At 51.6% G+C, this 21,020-nt stretch overlaps 1 protein-coding gene across 1 annotated transcript in view; it reads left to right on the top strand.

Moving 5' to 3' along the window:
• LOC122386074 (SR-related and CTD-associated factor 4-like) overlaps positions 1–21,020 on the top strand; it is a 37,685-nt gene that overhangs the window by 12,155 nt on the left and 4,510 nt on the right. The window contains exons 2-20 of the mRNA XM_043374868.1: positions 1,883–2,011; positions 7,442–7,603; positions 7,907–8,158; positions 8,393–8,491; positions 8,770–8,934; positions 9,783–9,893; positions 10,173–10,375; positions 10,731–11,053; positions 12,152–12,360; positions 12,760–12,931; positions 13,296–13,523; positions 13,977–14,519; positions 14,775–15,027; positions 16,355–16,460; positions 16,729–16,976; positions 17,293–17,561; positions 17,781–18,920; positions 19,194–19,301; positions 19,755–19,862. Coding sequence (XP_043230803.1) covers positions 1,883–2,011; positions 7,442–7,603; positions 7,907–8,158; positions 8,393–8,491; positions 8,770–8,934; positions 9,783–9,893; positions 10,173–10,375; positions 10,731–11,053; positions 12,152–12,360; positions 12,760–12,931; positions 13,296–13,523; positions 13,977–14,519; positions 14,775–15,027; positions 16,355–16,460; positions 16,729–16,976; positions 17,293–17,561; positions 17,781–18,920; positions 19,194–19,301; positions 19,755–19,862 — 4,828 coding nt within the window. The remainder of the gene's footprint in view (positions 1–1,882; positions 2,012–7,441; positions 7,604–7,906; positions 8,159–8,392; positions 8,492–8,769; positions 8,935–9,782; positions 9,894–10,172; positions 10,376–10,730; positions 11,054–12,151; positions 12,361–12,759; positions 12,932–13,295; positions 13,524–13,976; positions 14,520–14,774; positions 15,028–16,354; positions 16,461–16,728; positions 16,977–17,292; positions 17,562–17,780; positions 18,921–19,193; positions 19,302–19,754; positions 19,863–21,020) is intronic.

Below are 21,020 nucleotides of genomic sequence, written 5' to 3'. Positions count from 1 at the left end.
TTGGGTCATTAACCTGTCCTAGAAATCCAGTAAATGACCTAGAACCTTCACCTTCCTCTCGTCACGGGTAACCTGCTCGTTTTTTCGTGAAGTTAGTGCCGATCAGGTGCCTCCATCAGGTGCCGACTGCGGACTGCCGAACGGCTTGGAGGGGGAGGTTCAACGGACCCCCGTAAGTTGGCTTCTGGCAAAACTTCAATACGGGCGAGTGCTAAACTCGCTGCTGCAGGGGGGGGGGGGAGGGGGGTTAAACACCATCTGCGGTTTTTCGTGAATATCTAGAAAACGATGGGGTCACCTTATCATGTATCTTTTCTGCTCATGTCAGAATTTCAGACCAAGGCCACTCAAGGTCAGGTCGCCAGGTCTCATCAAGTGACCTCACCTCATAAAAAAGTTTCAATGTCTGCCAAAGCTACACTCAGTGACCGATTGCTTTGAAACGTTCAGCGATCGATAAGTGCGACAATATGTACAAAGTTCTTATCTTGGAATGCTGAGATCGGCTACGGTCATTTCGATTTGTGATTTTTCCGTTATAAGTCAATGGGAAAAAATTGAAAGGCGCCTGTTTTGGACGAACGTCATTCTTAACACTCTCAAACACTGATTTACAAGTAAATATGACGCACTGAACTGGGAAATGGCACCCGTGACCCCTCATTATGTCCCCGAGATCCTCTGGTCAAGGAAGAATGGTAGGTAGGTATCTAACAGTTTTTCGCGAATAACTTTTGATCGAGGCGTGCTAGGCGATGAAAACGCCTTAGATAGGTATGTTCAGCTCGACAATACGAATCAAATGTTATACAACATATTTTTTTTTCCGGTCGGGTCATAACCTTGACCTTAGGTCAAATTTTGAAGTTAATCTTTCAAGGTCAAATTATAGTTCATTCGATGCATCTTGACGAGAGGAACATGATGTTGGTAAAATTAAACTCGTGCAAGGTCTGAGTCAAAAGTTGTGAAAAACTGTTTGCGCAAAAATAATCTATTTTGACAGTGCTTGCCCCTTGGAGACAAAACCGTTGACCTTAGGTCAAATTTTAGAGAATGACTAAACAAGAACGTCAAAAGGGCTATCAAATGCGCTTTTCCGGGGCGCTGTAGTTTATTGGTTTTCGAGTTATTCGTTGGTATGTTGAAAATTGTCGACATTGAACCTGAAAATCGGCGAAGTTTGCTTTCGATGACATCTGGGCCTCGTTTCATAAAGCGATTCCGTAACTTACGGCGATTTTTGATCTTGTATTGCAAGTGCATGTGAAGCTATGACGTTAGTTTGAACCGTTGAATTTATGTATCTAGCAAGCAAGAACAGAAGGGAGAAGCGGAAATAATTTATCGCTTCACATGCACTTGTAATACAAGACCAAAAACCGGCGTAAGTTACGGACTCGGTTTATGAAACGAGACCCTGGTGGCCTGACCATTGACCTAACCGAAAAAGCGCTCGATGTAATTTTCGTCATTATTTTTGACGCTCTTGCGAACGCGGCCTTCCCCGTACCGCTACGTGGCCTAGGAGCCGGGTTAGCTGGGGAAGGGGGTGCTCAAACGCCCTCCCCCCCCCCCCCCCCTCAGCGGGGCGAGGAAATCCAGGATCCCCAGCGAGGCGCGAGTTAACCATTTCGTTTTGCCGGGTGATTCCCCAAAACTCAAGGCGTCAACCTGCATCCTTTTCATGGTGTTTTATTTGTATGAGCATAAGTCAAGGCTATCATCATTAACAATTACAATGATTTTCTTTACTTCTTGAGCTACTTCTTGTTTCGTCACTTAACGTCTTTACTTTTGCTACTTTATCTTTATTTTCATTTTATTATTACTTTTTTTGCTACGTAAGCTCTCATGGATATTTGTTGTATTTGTGTTTCAGCTCACGTCGCTCTACGACCAGAAACCCCCGATATCCAAGGTGAAGATGACATCGCTCACCAAGGGGGCCATTCGAGCCATCAAGTTTTACAAGCATGCTGTACAAAGTGTTGAGAAGTTCCTCCAGAAGGTGAGTGCCAAAATTATCGCAGGCTGTCAGCTAGAAATTGAATAAATTGCCTAGATTATTTTCTTCGAATGCTTCGTTTTTTAGAATGTCTGTGAATAATTGGCATAATCGTTATGAAATATTAGCGGTATTTGATGGCAATTTTCGCATATGACTCTCATTATAATTACATTGCAAAATGAAAATTCACAATTATTTTTTAGTCTTTAATATTTACCTTTCATTTTTATTACATATATATAAATATATATGTTACAGGGAGTTTGAGAAACCCGTGAGTTTGCAAACTCCCTAGGGAGTTTGCAAACTCTGACCCATCAGTGAGTTTGCAAATTCACTAGGGAGTTTGCGAACTCACTGACCGGTCAGGGAGTTTGAGAAATTCTAGAGCGATTGGGACAAATAAATACAAGTGTGTGGCATATGGGTGGCATACGTGCCGTCCATTATGTTGAAACAAAGGCGGCTAGTTGTACGGCCTATTTAAGGGTGCGTTTCACGCGACCTTTACACCACCTGGCGAGGATCTTGCTGACATAGAGATACGTTTCTAGACCAGTAGATGGCCCTAGCGCTGAACGCCGGTTTGTTGTCATAGGACAAGTATCACATTTCCCCTGTCCATCCATCTGTTAGCGCAGAGGGGTTGGGCTGCCGGGCCGCCCCTCCCCATCCGCGCCCCGCGAGTTCGGGGAGGAGTGGCACGGGTCCACCGCGCCGGTCTGGCCGGGCGGAAAGGACCAGATGTCATGCTCTCAGTCGAACCACATTGGGCCGAACCCGCGCCGACACACACGGATAGGGAAAGACCGGAAAAATGAAAGGGCTAACAGAATGAGGTACAGGAAAGCAGCTTCAGTCACATTCATAGTGTTAGCTTCATTAATCCGCGCTTGGGGAAATTGGGCGTTTTTTGATCAAACTTGCAAGTTTTTTTTTTGCCCGTATAAGCGCCGCGAAACTTGACATAGCTTATCATACATCATTTTCTCATCGTGTGTGAAATTGTGGAACCCTCAGAAGTTTAGGTCACCCAGTTCAGGTATATCCTAGATGCTCGAAACTCGGGTTATTGCATGAGCTCTGCTATCAGCATGAGCTACACTGTATAGCAACGGACTATCGCAACAGAAGGCACAGAAGAATATGCTTTATAAAACACTTTCTTTGCAATTTTGTCACCGCTTCAGGGCTACAGTGAATACCCGAGTCCTTTGAAACAGATGTAACAATACACGATGTATTGTGCACGATGCAGTGCACGATGTAATAAGGCCATTGGTAGCTACAACTTGTATGCCTCGGAATCTTATCAGTTCATCCGGACTTATGTCCCCCAAGAAATCGTTCGGGTCAGAGCTTTCGAATTGTATCACAAAACGTCAGCGTGTCGTAATCGAGTTCGTGTGTATCGGTCGCAAAATTGTGGACGTTTTGCGACGGATTGGATTCCCCGTGATGAGGTACATCGAAAAAGGTAACCTTTTTATGCAAAAGTAGCAACTTCGAAATTTGACCTTTTATTACCAGACCTTGACCTAACCTCCAACAGAAAGTAACCTAAACCGTCCCTCATGGTCGTCTAACCAAAACCATTGCGTTGGAAATGAAAAATTGGTCACAAAACATGCATCACACGGCCCTTGTAAAGTTTGGTTCATGTGTTGACCCTTGGTGACCTGACCTCTGTGACCTGACCTGGTATCAGTGACGTCTTTTAGCAACTATCTGTACAGGGTGTCCCAAAATTAATGTCACACCCTCACACAACCTTTGTTTTGCCTTCTTCTGCGCAATATCAGTATAATTTCACCGGTACTGGCTCCCAGATCTTATACGCTACATTGTAGTCACGTGACCTTCGAATTTTTGTGACCCTGACCAGTCAAGGGGTGTACGGAGGTCATTTCCGAGACAGTACCCAGCGCGCGCGGACCAGGTGTCCAGGATGGCGAAACTGCAGAGCAAATCGTCCCGCAGCGGGGCAGTCGGCATGGTTGCCGGTGGCATGACCCACGGCCAGGTCGCCGAGGTACTGGGCATGAGTTGTCGCACGATTTGGCGCTGGTTATCACGCGACAGAAGCGGATAGACGCCTGGGAACAAGCTAGGTCGCGGCAGGAAGACTTCCGCCAGCCGGGACAGCGCAGATCGCCATCGCGAAGTGCGGAGCTAAAGACGGGCTTATCCACAAGGAAACTGGCAAGGAGGCTGATTGCCAACAGTCACCCAGTCTTCAAATGGATAATCCATCGGTACCGGAGGATGTCTCTAAAGCTGAAGCCCAACAAGCCACGTTTCCAGCCGAAAACTTCTGCTGAACATGTCCAGGGCCATCTTTCAACAAGTCGGCGCCCCGGCTCATCGAGCTAGAACGACGAAGGGCTGGTACATATCGAACTTCCCAGCATTCTGGGAGAAGGACAAATGGCCGGTGAATAGCCCCGACCTGTCGCCGATAGAAAATCTTTGGGCGATCGTCCTGTAAGAGATGAGCAAAACGGCGCCAGGATAACCTGAACGCACGCTGACCAGGAACGTTCGATCTGTCTGGTCCAAGATCAGTCCACAGAAGCTAGACATGTTGATGTCTGATGTCCCGGATAGAGATGTCAATCGGATACCAACTTTTTGGTATACCGATACCAAACCGATACCAACTTGGTATTTGGTATTTCAATCCTAATGTGTTTGGTATTTTGTTGGTATTATGAACCCTTACTAATATATAAGAGGCTAAGAAATTCGTAAAAAGTTGGTATTTCCCTCATCTTTTAAAGTTGGTTCGGTTTCGGTATTTCCCCACGGTTTTGGTCGGTATTTGGTTTGGTATCGGTATTCCGATTTTCTGTAATTGACATCACTAGTCCCGGACCGTATGCTTGCCTGCTACGAGGCGAAATTACGAGAGGATTACGATGCTGCTAATTGCATATTATGCAGTTTTTGCCGAGCTTTAGGTATTACTTCAAAAGTGATACGTGAAAAACTATCTCTAGAGACGCTAGTTTGACTGAAATGCAATCAATTATACATCATTTTGTTGCTGATTCGTTGAGAAACACGGTCATGAAGGTTTAATGTCGCTATCTTTCATAGATTCGCCAATATTTGCTTAGTAATTTGGATAATTGCAGCTTTCCCCGAAATTTGACCTTTGACCTGCCATAACTGGGTCAAATATTGAATTCGGGTAAAAAATATACCACCAATCGCGAGTAGGTAGGCTCGTTGAGAGCAATCGACTGCTCTTTGTTGCGAAGCGAGCTACGACGCTCATCCAGTTTCGAAACGCCGGGGGAGGGGTATGAAAAATACCCTGCCAGGACGAGGGTTTTGACATAACAGCCGAACTGACATTTGGTCTCACGTCACTTGGGGTCTATGTCTCCATGGAATTTGTAGGTATTGCCGGTTATATTCATTATTTATGTTCAGTACCGACTGCCCAGGTCAGGTCAAATACCTATTGTCAAAATATACCTGTTCGCTGTTCGTAATACCACTCACACAAACTGACTTCTTTCAAAGTTGTCAGTTTCTCACAAGCTCTTCCCGGCGTACTCCCGATCAAGAGTGAGAGGCGCGCGATAGGAGACGCCTGGCTGGGCGCCGTTCATGGATAGATCGTGGGATGAGCCTCCGACCCGTCTAGTCACGGCGAAACTTAGCAGGGAGGGTTCAGAGCACCTCGACGGCGGCCGAACGCCAGCGGAGCGCCGTAACTAATGGGTGTGACACTGTGTCAACAAACGCCGCTGAGTGACGAGCCGAGGGGACCGTCGAAACGCGCGGGCCATACAGCCAGAGACATCTCTCGGCGATTTTATGAACTAGCTGTGCAATTACTTTCAAATGAATAGAACTGCATAGTGATGCATGCAATGATGATTCACTCTACAGGATTGTGTAGAGAATCGATGTCTTTATGATTCCTAGCAGCCACATTTTTGAAATTGTTGTCATGGCTTTCATGCAATGCACTGCAAGATGAAAATTGTATCATGCAAAACATAGTACAAAATTTGAAAAAAGGCTTGCTAGGAAATGTTTTCCTTGACTTCTTCAGTCCAAAACTGCAAACATCACAGTCGTACGACAATCCGCTATTGAGTTCTATTCGTTTGAAATTTTGATTTTGCAATATGTTTGTCTCAATTGCTCAGTATACGTGGATTGCAGAACAACGGTAACCACTCTGTGATGACGAGGTTAACGTCCTTCATAACATATCCAAAAACGAAGGCAATCGAAGCAACGATGCTCTAGATATTCACGAAAAACATTTCTCATAGCGTTACGCGTGAAACGCACCCTTAACAGTCGCACGCTGACAAAAAGCTTACAGATCATATGCACACCATACTTTTGATTTTAAACTGTTCAGTGATCTAGCCCAAACATGTAGCGCCGCTTTATTTAGTCATACATTTATTTAGTTCACGGCCCAATTGTATCCGCTCCACACAAGTGTGGCTATTCCAGAGTCAGGCTCAGTGTATCAAAGTAGAAACAGCTCAGTTGGTCATTTATGCTAAAGCATATAAGGCATACGTGTGGAACGGATCTATAATTGGGACGTGAACTAAATAAGTGTATGACTAAATGAAGCGGCGGTACATGTTTGGGCTAGATCACTGAACAGTTTAAAATCTTAAGTAGGCATTTATGGTGTGCATATGATCTGCAGGCTTTTTTTCAGCGTGCGACTGTTAAATAGGCCGTACAACTAGCCGCCTTTGTTTTAACAACACGGACGGCACGTATGGCACCCACATGCTGCACACCTGTTTTTATTCGTCCCAATCGCTCTGGAATTTCTCAAACTCCCTGACCGGTCAGTGAGTTTGCAAACTCCCTAGTGAATTTGCAAACTCACTGATGGGTCAGGGAGTTTGCAAACTCCCTAGGGAGTTTGCAAACTCCCTAGGGAGTTTGCAAACTCACGGATTTCTCAAACTCCCTGTAACATATATATATATATATATATATATATATATATATATATATATATATATGTATATATATATATATATATATATATATATATATATATATATATATGTATATATATATATATATATATATATATATATATATATATATATATTGTTTCTAGAAAGATGAGTCAGCTGACTCATGTTCCGAAATGTTTTTGACTCAACTCAATGTCAAGTTATTTTACTGACTCAACTCTGACTCATCTCAACACCTTAATATTTTTGTCCGACTCAACTCTGACTCAACTCAACAGCTCAACATTTTATCCGACTCGACTCAAACCTGACTCATTTGAGTCAGTGTTGAGTCAAATTTCCGACTCGACTCATGAGTCAAGCACAACCCTGCGCATACCAGCGATGATCAATGTTGTCGGGCTGCCCTTCCAACCAAGACCAATGACACACGCCGGTGTGCGTTCCGTTTTAGTGCCGCACCGAGTACAAAATTCCTGGCCTGTACGTGATCGATTCGATCGTGCGTCAGTCCCGCCACCAGTTCGGCGTCGACAGGGACGTGTTCGCGCCCCGCTTCGCCAAAAACCTCTCCATCACATTCTACCACATCTTCAAATGTCCGCCAGAGGATAAGGTGAGAAAGACGGTTTGATTTGGTTAATTGTGGTTTGTACATTAATTTCGGACGTGCGTATCACCTTGCAGTTTTTCAGCTAATGCTTCTACATTTTGTAATTATATATTATACAGTAGAAGTATAAAACATAATTATACTTTTACATTTCTCCAAACTTACATTGTATGCATTGCATAGATGGATGAATAAATTCGACTTTTTATAAATAAGCATATACGTGGTCTTATACTCGCATTGTCCACCAGCTCAATAGCGAAGTCCTTTTTACCTGACGTCGCCGTCTCCCGTCCACATTCACAGAGCAAGGTGATCCGAGTACTGAACCTGTGGCAGAAGAACCAGGTGTTCCCGCCGGAGGTCATTCAGCCCATATTCGACCTGGCCGACCCAGAGAGCGCCACCAGCCGCGCCATCGAGCAGCAGATTCTGGCCAAGGAGCAGCAGCTGCAGCAGCAGGGAACGCCGGCGGCGACGACGGCCGCGGCCGGCTCGACGCCCTCGGGCGCGTCTGCGGCCGGCGGCGACCAAATGACGACTCCGTCGGCTCGACAGGCGAGTGGCGGCCACAGCGAACAGACGGGGAGGGGATGGGCTTGTGCACTTCTGGGGTCGGTCTGTCAGTAGGGTGCAGCTAGGTCAGTGAATGAATGGGTTAAAATTATGGTCGGATTGAAATTGAGTCTGACTCTGATCACCTCCGTGCCGAGTGGCGCCTTCTCGTTTGCCCGGTGTCGTTCCACGCGTCGCTGCGTGCTGACCATCTGCCACTATGTGCCGTGCGCGCAGGCGGACGGCGGTGGTGGCGCGCAGGTGGATCCCACTCTCATTCAGAAGCTGCACCAGCTGCAGTCGCTGCTGGCACAGCCCACCGCCACCCCGGAGCAGGTGCGTAGTGTTGCTCTGTCGGTTAGCCTGCAGCGGGACGGGGGAGCGGTTTGGTCGCCGCAGCGGTGCGCTATGGCCCCGATCAACGTCTGTCGCAGTAGCCGTAGGCTTTTCAAGTAGTAGGACGTCGCTTTCAGGGCTCGTGCTTGGTTGATCTTTCGGTAACGTCTGCCTAGTCTCCCTCAAACCTATGTCGCTCAGCGATTTTGTTTACAGTCGGGGTACTCACAACTCAAACCTAGTTACCTGGTGGTCTAACTCACCCAATCTATCCCCAGACGGGCCCCAAGTTCAACCAGCGGCTACTGGAGGACGACTTTGACTATGACGAGGAGCCGGACGGCACGCCGGGCGGCGGCGGGGCGCTCAAACAGCCCGAGCAGCCCTCGCTGGAGACTCTGGGCACGCTTCTCACCAACCCGGACGTACTCAAACAGCTACAGGTACGGCCCGCTTGGGACCAGGGATGCGGAGCCGGAGCCGGAGCCGGAACCGCCGGAGCCGGCATATTTTGCCCGGAGCCGGAGCCGGAGCCGGAGCCGTGAAACAATATAGCCCGGAGCCGGAGCCGTCAAAAAAGGGGGCGAATCCGGCTCCTTTTCTTAAGAGGAAACAATTATTTACCTATTTCGGTTTGACAGTGCAAGGCGTAAAACAATGTGGTATTCAAAATAGCCTTGTTATACAAATACAGAAGCAACGTGTACCAATCCCATCGCCTTTTTTCTTCTACCCGTATTTAATTGATCGCATAGGGGATGTACTGAGTATAAGCCGGAGCCGGAGCCTCCGGAGCCGGAGCCTCCGGAGCCGGAGCCGCCGGAGCCGGATCATTTTACTCGGAGCCGGAGCCGGAGCCGGAGCCGGAGCCGGAGCCGCCATGACATTTCACCCGGAGCCGGAGCCGGAGCCGATTTTTTTTTCTCCGGAGCCGGAGCCGGAGCCGTCTGAAATTTCCACGGCTCCGCATCCCTGCTTGGGACGGAGGGTGGTTGGTAGCGGTGGGTGTTCGATTTAAAGTTTTGATAACGGAAATAGCGTGGCTAACGCTGATCCATGCAGCAACGGCTGATGATTTTTTGAACGATATGGATTCCAAACTTTTGGTAGAATATAACTTGCCCGTCGCCATGGGGATGGTCAATGGTCATAGCGGATTTAGTGTTCTGCACTTCCTGACTGATGCTGGGCGGTGCTTGATCGTGTCTTTTTTATAATTAGGCTCCTTTTGACCATATGCCCACCTTACACGCCCATCCGCACCGCTGATCAGTCTGTCACGTCTCCACAGGGCCTTCAGCAGACGCTGCAGGCTCAGAAGCAGCTTGAACAGGCCGAGCGCGAGCGCAAGTTCCGCCAGCAAGAGGACGAGTTTGACAAACAGCTGGCCCAGACGGTCGGCGTAAGTCACGAATGTTGCTTGGTCGTTCTCCCTCGATCACTACAAGAGCTCTGATCCTCTGTATTTGAATAACATTGTCGCTTTTATATTTACCAGCTGGATAACTCGCATCTTTTTGAAGCATTTCACCCCTTATTCAGTGACCACAGATCATTTTGTGACCTTCCGACAATCTCCGAAGTCTTCTGTGGACTGTGTTATAATCTTTGTCGCCCGTTTCTACCTCCCCCGTCTGTGCACCATCTGACCCTCCCCTGTACGCCCTCTCGCACCGCACAGAACCTGCCGTTCGCCAGTGAGATAGAGCTGAAACCGCCGGCGCCGGGAGAGATGGCCATGATGTCCACCGCTCCCCTCTCGGCCACCGGTGACCGCGACATGCGTCTGGAGGTGCCCGAGCTGGCCGTGCCGGCGCGCCGCCACCAGAGCCCGCTGGAGGAGGGCGAACGGGGACCGGACACGGACGGCGACGAGCGCACCAGGTGCCGGTCGGGACGGGAGGGGGCGGGACTCGTGGATGGGATAGACGATCGAGTGGACGGGATAAGGATGAGCGAAATTGGATTTAACGTGAAGGAAGTGTAGCTTGGAATATTAATCGCAGTTCATTGGTGTGTTATTTTAATGCCATGCTGCTTTTTTCAGCGTACTTATTCGCATATTATCTTGATTTCTCTACCGTCAGCCGTATCATATACTCATCTCTACCGTGGAAATAACGCTGATGCTTCTGCTGAGCGTTGCTACGAATACGCTATACGAACACGACTACGTTGTTCCTCTCAGTGTCGACCCAGCTCCTCATTTAACACCACTACCTCCTTTTTCTCTGAACAGGGACCGGGACGAGCGTGACCGGAGCCGCCGGAGCCGCTCGCGCTCGCGCTCCCGCCGTCGGCGCCGCTCCCGCTCTCGCAGCCGGTCGCGCTCGCGGTCCCGCGGCAGGAGGTCGCGCGGCGGTCGCGATAGGTCGCGCTCCCGCGGCCGACGCGCGCGCAGCCGCTCCCGCAGCAGGGAACGAGAGCGCGAACGTGAGCGGGAGCGGGAACGAGAGCGTGAGCTGGAACGGCTGCGTGAGAAAGAGCGAGAAGCAGAGAGGGAGAGAGAGCGGGAGAGGAAGAAGCGTGGTCTGCCCGACCTCAAGGCGGATCATCTGGGAGGTGGGTGTAATAGTCGACTTCGAGCGGGCTGCTGAAACTTGGCGTGGTGCCAGAGCAGGGTATGGTGTGGTTGTAGCTGATTACGAGCGAGCGAGCGCAGCGAGCGAGCGAGTTCATACTGAATTAAGGGAAAATCCTGAGTATGAGCGGCCGGCCGGCCGGCCGGCCGGCCGTGGGGACGCTCTTAAAAAGCTAATATCTTAGGAACGGGACATCCGATTGACAAGCGGTTTTCTTTACTGAATGTCACTTGGAAGTAAAAGTTCTGTGGTGTGATGGCCACCATGCGTTCTTGACAACCACCACACGTGGCGCGTGGTAAAGTTGGACATTTTTTAAGAACTCCAAAATTGCAACCTCAATAACGGCACAACGGTTGGGCCGATTGAATTGAAACTCGGTACACAGTTAGGTCTCCATCAGATAATTCATCTGCATGTGTTAAGGTTGGGGTGCTACAGCACGTGCGCACGTGCAGGGGGCGCTCCCAGATCTCGAGAACGGCTGGGCCGATTGCGCTCAAATTTGGTTCACGGCTGGAGACCAGTTAGTAGGGTGCCGTGCAAAAGTCAGTTTGGACCCCGCTTGCACGTGCGCACGTGCAGAATGCCGCTTCCAGATCTCAGCAACGGCTGGGCCGATTGCGTTCAAATTTGGCACACCGCTAGCGACCGGTTAGAAGGGTGCTTTGCACAAACCCGTTGGAAGTACCCTCTCGTCCTTGCGCACGTGCAGGGCTCACTATCTCGCTCGCTCGTTCTTCGCCCAAAAGGCGTTTTACTGGTATGAATTGAGCTGATAATTGAAATGTACTTGTGGTGGACACACCTCAGCTTGACTTGCGTTAATGCCCCGATTTAGCTCAAAGCGTTTTCATCTTTATATCACACCTTGGCAAGTCACACTAGGGAGTCATTCATTTATTGTACTTTATTATCGGTTTATTATACTTTATTACTTATTATTATTATTACTTTATATACTTTTTATTTATTATCGGTTATGAAGCCTCGAGACTATCTCGCCTATGCCTGATATTTACCGCCTTGGTCGTAAGCTCTCCGTCTGACCGCCATGTCTCTCCGCTCGCGTCTGCAGTGTGCAGTACCACACTCTGGGTGGGCCACCTCTCAAAGCTGGTGCACCAGGAGGACCTCAGTGACCTGTTCGGGGAGTACGGTGACGTGCTCAGTATCGACCTGATCCCGCCGCGCGGCTGCGCCTTCATCTGCATGAACCGGCGACAGGACGCGGCGCGCGCGCTGCTCAAGCTGAAAAACCACAAAATGCAGGGCAAACCCATCACGGTGAGTGTAGGCAGATCGGCAGGCTGTGGTGTGAAGAGTTGCTGGTCGGAGCTTCTAGGGTGTAGCGCCGTTTTACATTCACTACGTCCTGAAGTACAGACAAGTTTGCAGTGTTACTGATGTTTGTATGATGCATCCCGAATATTGTAAGCTGTTTACCGTTTTTCTTTAGGTCACTTATTCATTCATTCATGCCAATCGTCCCGCCATTAGATACGTCTTGCGCCAAGGACATGTTACGTCTTTCTGTGTGATAACTTGTTTGGAATGCTTACCACTGTCCCAGCGTTATCTTTTAGCGGGCCGGGCTCCAAGCCTGTATGGCTTGGTAATGTATGACTCTGATCTTCCGGGTACCTAATTACTGACTGATATCCAACTCTCGCCTATTTTTTGCAGATTGCGTGGGCGCCTGGCAAGGGCATGAAGGGCAAGGACTTCAAGGACTACTGGGAGGTGGAGGCAGGCTGCTCGTACATCCCGTACAACAGGCTGACGCTGATGAGCGACCTGGACGCCATGGAGGAGGGCGGCATGATCGACGAGGAGTCGGTGCCCGACTGGCTCAGAGGTGAGCTGGATAGCGTGGGAGGAGGGTGGCGGCTGGGTGGGATGACAATGGAGACTACATGTGCCGCTTGATGGTTGTTTGTCATTGGCGTGATGATTCGACATGTGAAGCTATTATAGCAGTGATGTGCTGGGAATGCTATAAAATTATTAACCATTTACATCGGACTCCTGTCAACCAGCGAGATGTCCTCAACTCACCGTGATTGTATACCATTCCCTTTTTCAACCATGCTCATGCTGGCGTTTTATGGGTGTGCGGTGGCGCCGAGCTGCCAAACTAGCTGTCCCACTCCTCCCGAACATACCCATGACGGTGCCGACCCCATGACGACAACGTCGGCTGACTACTCCCCTTCCCTCAGGCCGGTACCAGCAGCTGCACCAGATGGACCAGCTACCTGTGTCCTCCGTGCCGATACCGACCGAGCTGCAGCCGCCGCAGGCGCTCGGTCTGGCGGCGCCCGTGCCCGGCGCGCCGTACGGAGCCCTGCCGCCCACCAGTCTGCCGCAGCTGCAGCCGCCTATGGCGGTCAGCCAGAGCGAGCCGCCCCAGACGAGCCACCCGCCGCCGCTGCTGCCCTCCGGACCGCGTGAGTATCCCTGTATCCCTCCGGACCCCGTGGGTATCCGGGTATCCCTCCGGACCCGTGAGTATCCTGGTATCCCTCCGGACCCCGTGAGTATCCTGGTATCCCTCCGGAGTGAGTATCCCTGTGCCCCCCGGACCCGTGAGTGACGACACACGGCTTCTGGCTGAGCCAGGCGGTGCCTGCAGCCTGGTTGATGGGCAACGGGATGAGGCGGGATGCCTAGAGTGCTTGTGTCGTTATTTGTTGCATGTGAAAGTAATTGATGACCGTTGTGTAGCTGTGCAGCTGTAAAGCTGATTTGCTATTATGAATAATTATTCAATCCGGCGTGTTCGCTGTTATTTTATTTGTGTTCATATACACAACAACGACAGTACAGAATCGGGTCACACCGCAGGCTGTCGGCTGTTCCTTTACTATAGTCACTAACTCTCCCGTCCCCCTCCCTCGCAGCGCCGGTGAGCATGGGCATGAACGTACCATTTGGCGGCGCGCGGCCGCCGCTGCTCAACATGCCGCCGATGGGGATGCCGCCGCCGTCGATGTTACCGTCAGCCAGCAGCGTGCTGGGCCAGCCTCTCATGTCCGCGCCGCCCGGCGTGACCAACCAGCAGCTGCAGCAGAACATACCGGGACCGAACATATCACAGAGCATGACGCCGAACATACCTCAGAGCATCCCCCAGAGCATCACTCAGAACATGCCGCCCAACATGCAGCAGAACCTGCAGAATCTGCCTCCGAACCTGGCCCAGAACCTGCAGCAAAGCCTGCAGAACCTGCCGCAGGGCCTGCAACAGACCCTGCAGAACCTCCCCCAGGGCTTACAGCAGAGCCTGCAGAACCTACCCCAGGGTCTGCGGCCGAACCTGCAGAGCCTGCCGCCGGGCCTGGGTCCCACCCCGCTGATGGGGTCGGGTCAGATGGACCTGCCGCCGCCGAACCTGCCCGGTCTGCCGGGCCAGCCGCCGCGCCACCTCATCACATCGACAGCAGGTGAATGGGGTGGACGAACGGCGGTACAGTTGGACATTTGATGCCGCGTCAGTGCTTGTGTATATATTACGGGGAGCATACTAACTAATTCGGCTTTCTTTTTGTTAACGAACTTTTTAAAGCTTCGAATGTTTTGTTCTTTATCTCAACCCAAACGACATCGGGGCCTCTGACTTCATCTGACTGATACTCTTTGGCCTTTGCCGTGAGCTCTGTGTCCCGGTCGCCCTGACGCCGTGTCTGTGTGCCGCTTAGCCGGACTGCCGCCGCTGTCTGGCCCGCCGCCCATCGCCTCTCTGATGGGAGCCGGTCGCGGCGGCGGAGGTCTTCTGCCGCCGCCCACCTCTCTGCTGGGACTGCCGCCGCCCGGTGTCGCGCCGACCGTCCCGGTGCCGGCCAGCGCCGGCGAACCGATGGACCTCGAGACCGACTCGGGTCCGCCGCCGCCACAGACCAACGGTCGCAGGGAGCCCGACTCGCCGCCCAGGGGGCCGCACGGCGGCAGACGGTGAGCGCTGAGACGGGGAGAGGTGACTGGGTATGGTGTAGTAGGGAAGAGACGACGAGGAACGGAATAAAGAAAGATGATCGGGGGAGGGACGGAGGGGGAGTCGGGATGCAGGTTCGCACACCTGGTTCGAAAGCTTTATCTATGACATACTAATTTAACCCTAGAACGCCTAGGGGGGGGGGGGGTTGTATCAACCCCCCCCCCCCCCCCCCTGAGGTTTTTTCGAAGTGCACGCTAAACGGCTTGTCGTAGCGGGCTGAAATTTTCAATACCCTCTGGGGCAACCTTTGCGCATCTTTTGCCGAAAAAAAATTGATCGGGTCATGTCAGGTCACGGAGTTATGACGTCATAAGAGGTACAGCCTCCGGCCGACAGTTACCAAACGTGTGCGCCGAATCCCTAGGTTTTCTGCCGGTGATACCCACATTGTTTGATGGATCATGATGAAACTTCCCATGCATGTTGGGGCAAGCATTGGCTATCGTGTGGTGCAAGAAAATTGACCGGGTCAGGTCAGGTCACGGAGTTATGACGTCATAAGAGGAACAGCGTCCGGTACTATTTTTGAAAAGCGCCCGAACCACTATTTTGCTAATTCTTGTCACCTCAATGGGAATATGCAGCAATATTAGCTTCTATAGGGAGCAAATGGACCTCCCAAATCCGAAAATACAATCAGATTTCAAAAATTTAAATTTTGATTTTTCGAATTTCTGCCGCCGACTGTGACCTTGCCGACTTCCGGCGCTCCCAACGCGCCATTTTTAGAGCTAGGGAAACGAAATACATACCAAACGATAGAGAATTGATCAAGGAACACGATAGTGAAGGTTTCAAGTCGATATCTCACCGGTTTGCCGCAATCGCCGCGGAAAGTTGAAAAAAGTCTATTTTTCCGAAAATTTGACCTTTGACCGGTCAAAAGTAGGTCAAATGTTGACCTAGGACCAAAAAATATACCACCAATCGCGAGATCTCGTTGAGAGCAATCCGTTGGTTTTTTCCGCTAAGCTCTACGACCTTCCGTTTCGAAACGCTAGGGGGGGGGGGTCGTAACAACCCCCCCCCCCCTGGTCGTTCGTGTTATGAGAAATGGCCTGGTCGTGCGAGGGTTAAGGATATTCATATGTCACAGTGAGCTTATTGTTCTGGATGTTTTTCAATGTTTTCTTAGCATCGTTCTTCCTGTTCCATCATTCTTAATCTACCTGTGCCTACCATGATATTCTTCGTCTCGTCTTTGTCTCCTTTTGTGCCGATGTACCTGATAAGCTGCAGTTGAGTAGAGCTGATTACCCCGTCCCTTTCCTCCCTGACCGTCAGCGAGGAGACGCCGCGGCGCCAGCGGGGCAGCCGGTGGGGAGCCGGACCTCCTCCCGAGGAAGACACGCCCAAGAAGGAGGACAGCACCAAAAAGGAAAAGGACGATGTAAGCTGTGCACTCTCAGATGTTCTTTGCACAATGCTACAGTACAGCTAGCTGTCACCGGAGAGATTGATGCAGACATTAGTGATATATTGCGGAGTCAGAAGAACGGTTCCATTTATTTTAGGGAAACTGACAACTTTTGTGCTCTTATTTCAAATTTCGTTTTTTTTTTTTTTGCTGTCAGGCTGACCCTGCCAACCCCTCGTGTTTTCGCCCGTTGGTTCGTCGTGACCATTTGACGCACCGACCTCCCTCTTTTCTCCCATAGGCCGAGGAGCGTCACCGCTCGCTGATGTCGCGGCTCACAAACCTGGCCAACACCAGTCTGAGCTCGCTGCCGCAGCGCGAGCGCGACAGGCAGCGCGAACGCGAGCGCGAAAAGGACCGCGAGCGCGAACGCGAGCGTGACCGCGACCGCGACCGCCGCGGGGGCGGCCGAGACCGGTTCCGGCGGGACCGCAGTCGCGACAGGGATCGTGACCGTGACCGTGACCGTGACAGGGACGACGACCGCAGGTGGGTGACGACGACGGGCGGTGCTTGGGGCGGGATTGCCTGCATAGCTGTAATCTGACTGATCCATGTTGAGGATTTTGTGTGGCTTTCAATCAGCAAATGCATAGTTGGCTGCTCATTTTTGAATATCTAGCTTGATTGGCGTGTCAGGAGCTGTCCACTGTCCAGTCACTTTAAAAAAAGTAAAATCGATTGTTGCGTCGCTGGCTATGTCATAAATAATAAATCTCAACAAATATTTCATCGCACTAGATTGGTGTCGCTCGCCGCCATATCCCCCACTGGTGCACTGACCCTTCCACGGCCTACCCGACAGGCGCAGCAGCCGCTGGGGCGACGACGACCGCCGCTCGCGGGACTCGGGCCGGTCCCGATCCAGAGACAAGGAACGCTCCCGGGACCGCTCCAGGGACCGCTCCCGGGATCGATCTCGGGACCGCTCCCGGGGACGTTCTCGGGACCGACGGACCGAGCGGTCTGCGGACCGGCCGTCGTCACAGCCGCCGCCGCCGCAGCCGCCGTCACAGCTGCAGCCGCCGTCACAGCTGCAGCCGCCGACTCAGCAGCCCACTCCCGCTGCTCCCGGTGAGTGGGGAGGAAGGAAGGGAAGAAATGAAGGCTCTGGGGGAGCCTACCGTCAATGGACATAGTGCTCCATGAAACTTGGATTGACATAAGGCTATCAGCCATGCTTGTGTTGTGTTTTCTTATATTTTCCATGTATTTGTCATCGTCTTCCTATATTTCACTATTATAGTGTCATGGACTTACCTTTGCTGACCTATGATTTTTTTCTGTTTGCAGCAAGCGCACCGCTGTCCTCATGGACGACCGTGGAGCCCACTGAGCAGCCCAAGCCGGTCATCCCGTCCCTGATGGCTCCGCTGGTGATCCCGCCTCCCGGGGCCGCCGCTCAGCCTCAGCCGCCGTCTGCCGGCGCTACCGCTCCACCTCAGCCGCCGCCTGCCGGCGCTGCCGCTCAGTCGCAGCCGCCGTCTGCTGGCTCCGGCTCCGACAAACCAGCTGATACTCCGAGCACGACTGACACCCCGGCTACGACTGACACTTCGGGCACGACTGATGCTTCGGCAGCGACAGCGCCGGCACCGGACACGACCACCGCCGCTACTGCTGACAGCGGTGACGGGGAAGCCAAGATGGAGACCAGTGAAGGAGGATCTGCGTCGGCCGCACCCACTGGGGACGCCGAGACTCCGGCAGAGAAGGCGGAGGCGCCGGCTGATGGGGCGACGCCCGCGGCACCGACGGGAGACTCGACCCCAGTCCCCGCCCCGGCTCCGGCTCCGGCTGGCCAGGAGGGAGCGCAGGCGGCTCCGGCGGCCGCCGAGCAGTCGGAGAACGCAGCCAGCGGTGAGGCGACGACCGGACACAGCGAGCCACCGGCGGATGCGCCGCCGACCGAGCAACAACAGCAGCAACAACAGCCACAACAGGATGCCGCTCCGAGCTCCCCGCGGCGTCTGTCGTTGGGCGTCGAGCCGCTTATGGGCCGTCGACCGGGCCCTGAATTCGACGGTCCACCGCGCGGCCGCCGACCCAGCCTAGATTTCGACGGTCCCCGCCGCGGCCGGAGACTTAGTGGAGGGTTTGACGGTCCGCCACGGGGCCGGAGACACAGTGGAGATTTCGGCGGCCCTCCCGACTTCGATGGCCATCCGGATTTTGAAGACCCACGAGATTTCGACGGCCACCCAGGCTTTGAAGGTCACCCGGATTTCGACGGCCCGCCTGAATACGACGGCCCGCCGGAATACGACGACTATGATGGTCATCCCGACTTTGATGGCCACCCGGAGTTTGACGGTCACCCGGAGTTTGACGGGCCTCCGGGCCGCGGGTTCCCGCGGGGCCGCGGCAGGCCGGGCATGTTCCGCGGGCCCCGGGGAGGGCCTCGGTTCCCGCCGAGAATGCTCGCCGGACCCGGTGAGTGATCCATGAGAACCGAAAATGCATGAGAGCACGGTGATGGGAGAATTAACTTTCTTCATTTTAAAGTCACTACTGATCCCTTCAGGAAGCTGTTATTTCTGGTAAAATGTACTAATCCTTTAATTACCTTCAGTAATCTTTCTTCAGCACGATCAGGTTCAATATCTTTCCTAACACATTCACGTAACGTTGCTGTGGTGTTGGTGCATCTTGTCGCGCCCGCGGTGTGAGTGCCCACTGACGCCGGGTGGTGTGCCCGCGCGCCAGGCCGGCCCGAGGACGAGTTCGTCGGTGACCGGCTGCTGCCGCCGGTCGCTGTGGACGCCGGGTTTCGGCCGCACGGCCCGCGCCGACCGCCGCCGCCCGGTATCAGGGGTACGTGACGTCTCACCACACGACACGGCGCACGGCGCGGTGTGTGGAGCAGTGGAGGGGAGAAAGGGCTGTCTTCATTAACACAGCCTCCCCGCATGTATCATACAGCTGTTCTGGTAACCTGTGATCTGATCATCATTCTACACCTCTACACTATCGTTGTACGGTATACTGGGTCTAGCTTTTAACGTCTCGCAATAGAAAACCGCACGGAGCACCTTGCCGGCACCATTGACATCCTATTAGCTTCTGCTTTTGGTGTAGGTAACACTACGCAACTTCTGCCGCTGCATTGTTCCCCGCCGCGGTTATATAAAAGCCGGTGTACGAGTGCAGTATTTTATCTTTTTGCTCTTCCGTCCCTCTATCTGCACTCCCGTTTGGCCTGCGCCATGTTTCCCACTACGTCCCGTACTTCAGCTCGTCTGACCCCTGTCGTTCCTGTGCCGACAGGTCTGCGACCCATGTTCCGTGGCGGACCCGGAGGACCCGGTCGGGTTCTGAGGATGCGGGGTCCGCCCGGACCCGGAGCGCCCCGGCCCATGGGGATGCGACCGCCAGGTACGCTGTCGCGGCTCTGTGCCTCCGGAGTGGGATGGAGCGGGGAAGGGTTCAGTAGCGCGGTATTCGGTTACAGTAATTGTAGTTTCTGCAACTGTGCAACTCGTCCGATAGCATCCACATATAACGTTAGCTGTTTAGCTTTTAAAAGAAGTTTTTGTATTGATATGCGATGTGTCGTGGAAGTGACGTTTTATGCCACGAGTGTTCTTTTTTTTTGTAAATCCCGAAGCACGCGGTGACCACTCAATATTCGCTAGATTACTTGCCCCACACATTGTTTTACGACTAGTTTCTTCTCAGTAACTAGTAATCAGAGACTTGGATTGTTCGTTTTTTAATATCGTATCCCGGTCATAAGCTGCAGCCTGTTCATTGCAGATAGTTACCGATATTTCCGATATAATATTCTGAACGTAGGCTGTAGTTATGGCCTGCTTGTTTGGAACAGGAACATTCACATGATTCACTGTGTTTTAATTGTGTGATATGGCATGTTTATGACCTTCCCCAGGTCACAGATGCAAAAAATGTCCAGAAAATGAATTGGTGGAAATGATGCCCTCGTATAACTTGCAACTTACTATAGGACACAATGAATTGTAGGATAGGCTCAGTGCTCAATAGTTTTTTTTTTAGGCAGAGCATAGACCATTACATAGCGGTCTATGGGCACAGTGTAACTTTGGCCTTTTACCTGGCCTTTGATGATTTGCGATCTAAATTTGATAGTGTACTAAAATGGATGCGTCATTAATGTCATGGAAAAGAAGGTGCATTATAACGTAGAATATCACTTTCTGGACATATCGATTTTCATTGGAGCAAGCCCATTTAAATGTTTCGATTTTGTCATAACACGAAATTCATATTTTGTGTAATAATGCTTTCATCAATTTAGAGTCTGGAACTTGTATTCTCGGAAATATTGAAACATGTTTGGAAAATTTGGTTGGCATTATTACTGCTAATTCATCACATTTCCGATGCTTTTATTGAGGACGGTGAATTTGTGGATTTCTGCGGAATAGAGAGCCGATAATCCGATTTAATTGTTTAATTGTGTTGCCCCTTTAAAGGAAGACTGCCACCTTCAAAAAGTTTTCTCAGATCGGCCTATGATTTATTCCCTGGACAAAACAAAATTTTAGAATTCAC

The sequence above is a fragment of the Amphibalanus amphitrite genome, unplaced genomic scaffold (genome assembly GCF_019059575.1).
Source record: "Amphibalanus amphitrite isolate SeventyFive unplaced genomic scaffold, NRLGWU_Aamphi_draft 000239F_arrow, whole genome shotgun sequence".
NCBI lineage: Eukaryota > Metazoa > Arthropoda > Thecostraca > Balanomorpha > Balanidae > Amphibalanus > Amphibalanus amphitrite.
The sequence above is the reverse complement of the archived record's forward strand: the minus strand, read 5'-3'. Positions and strand labels throughout refer to the sequence as shown.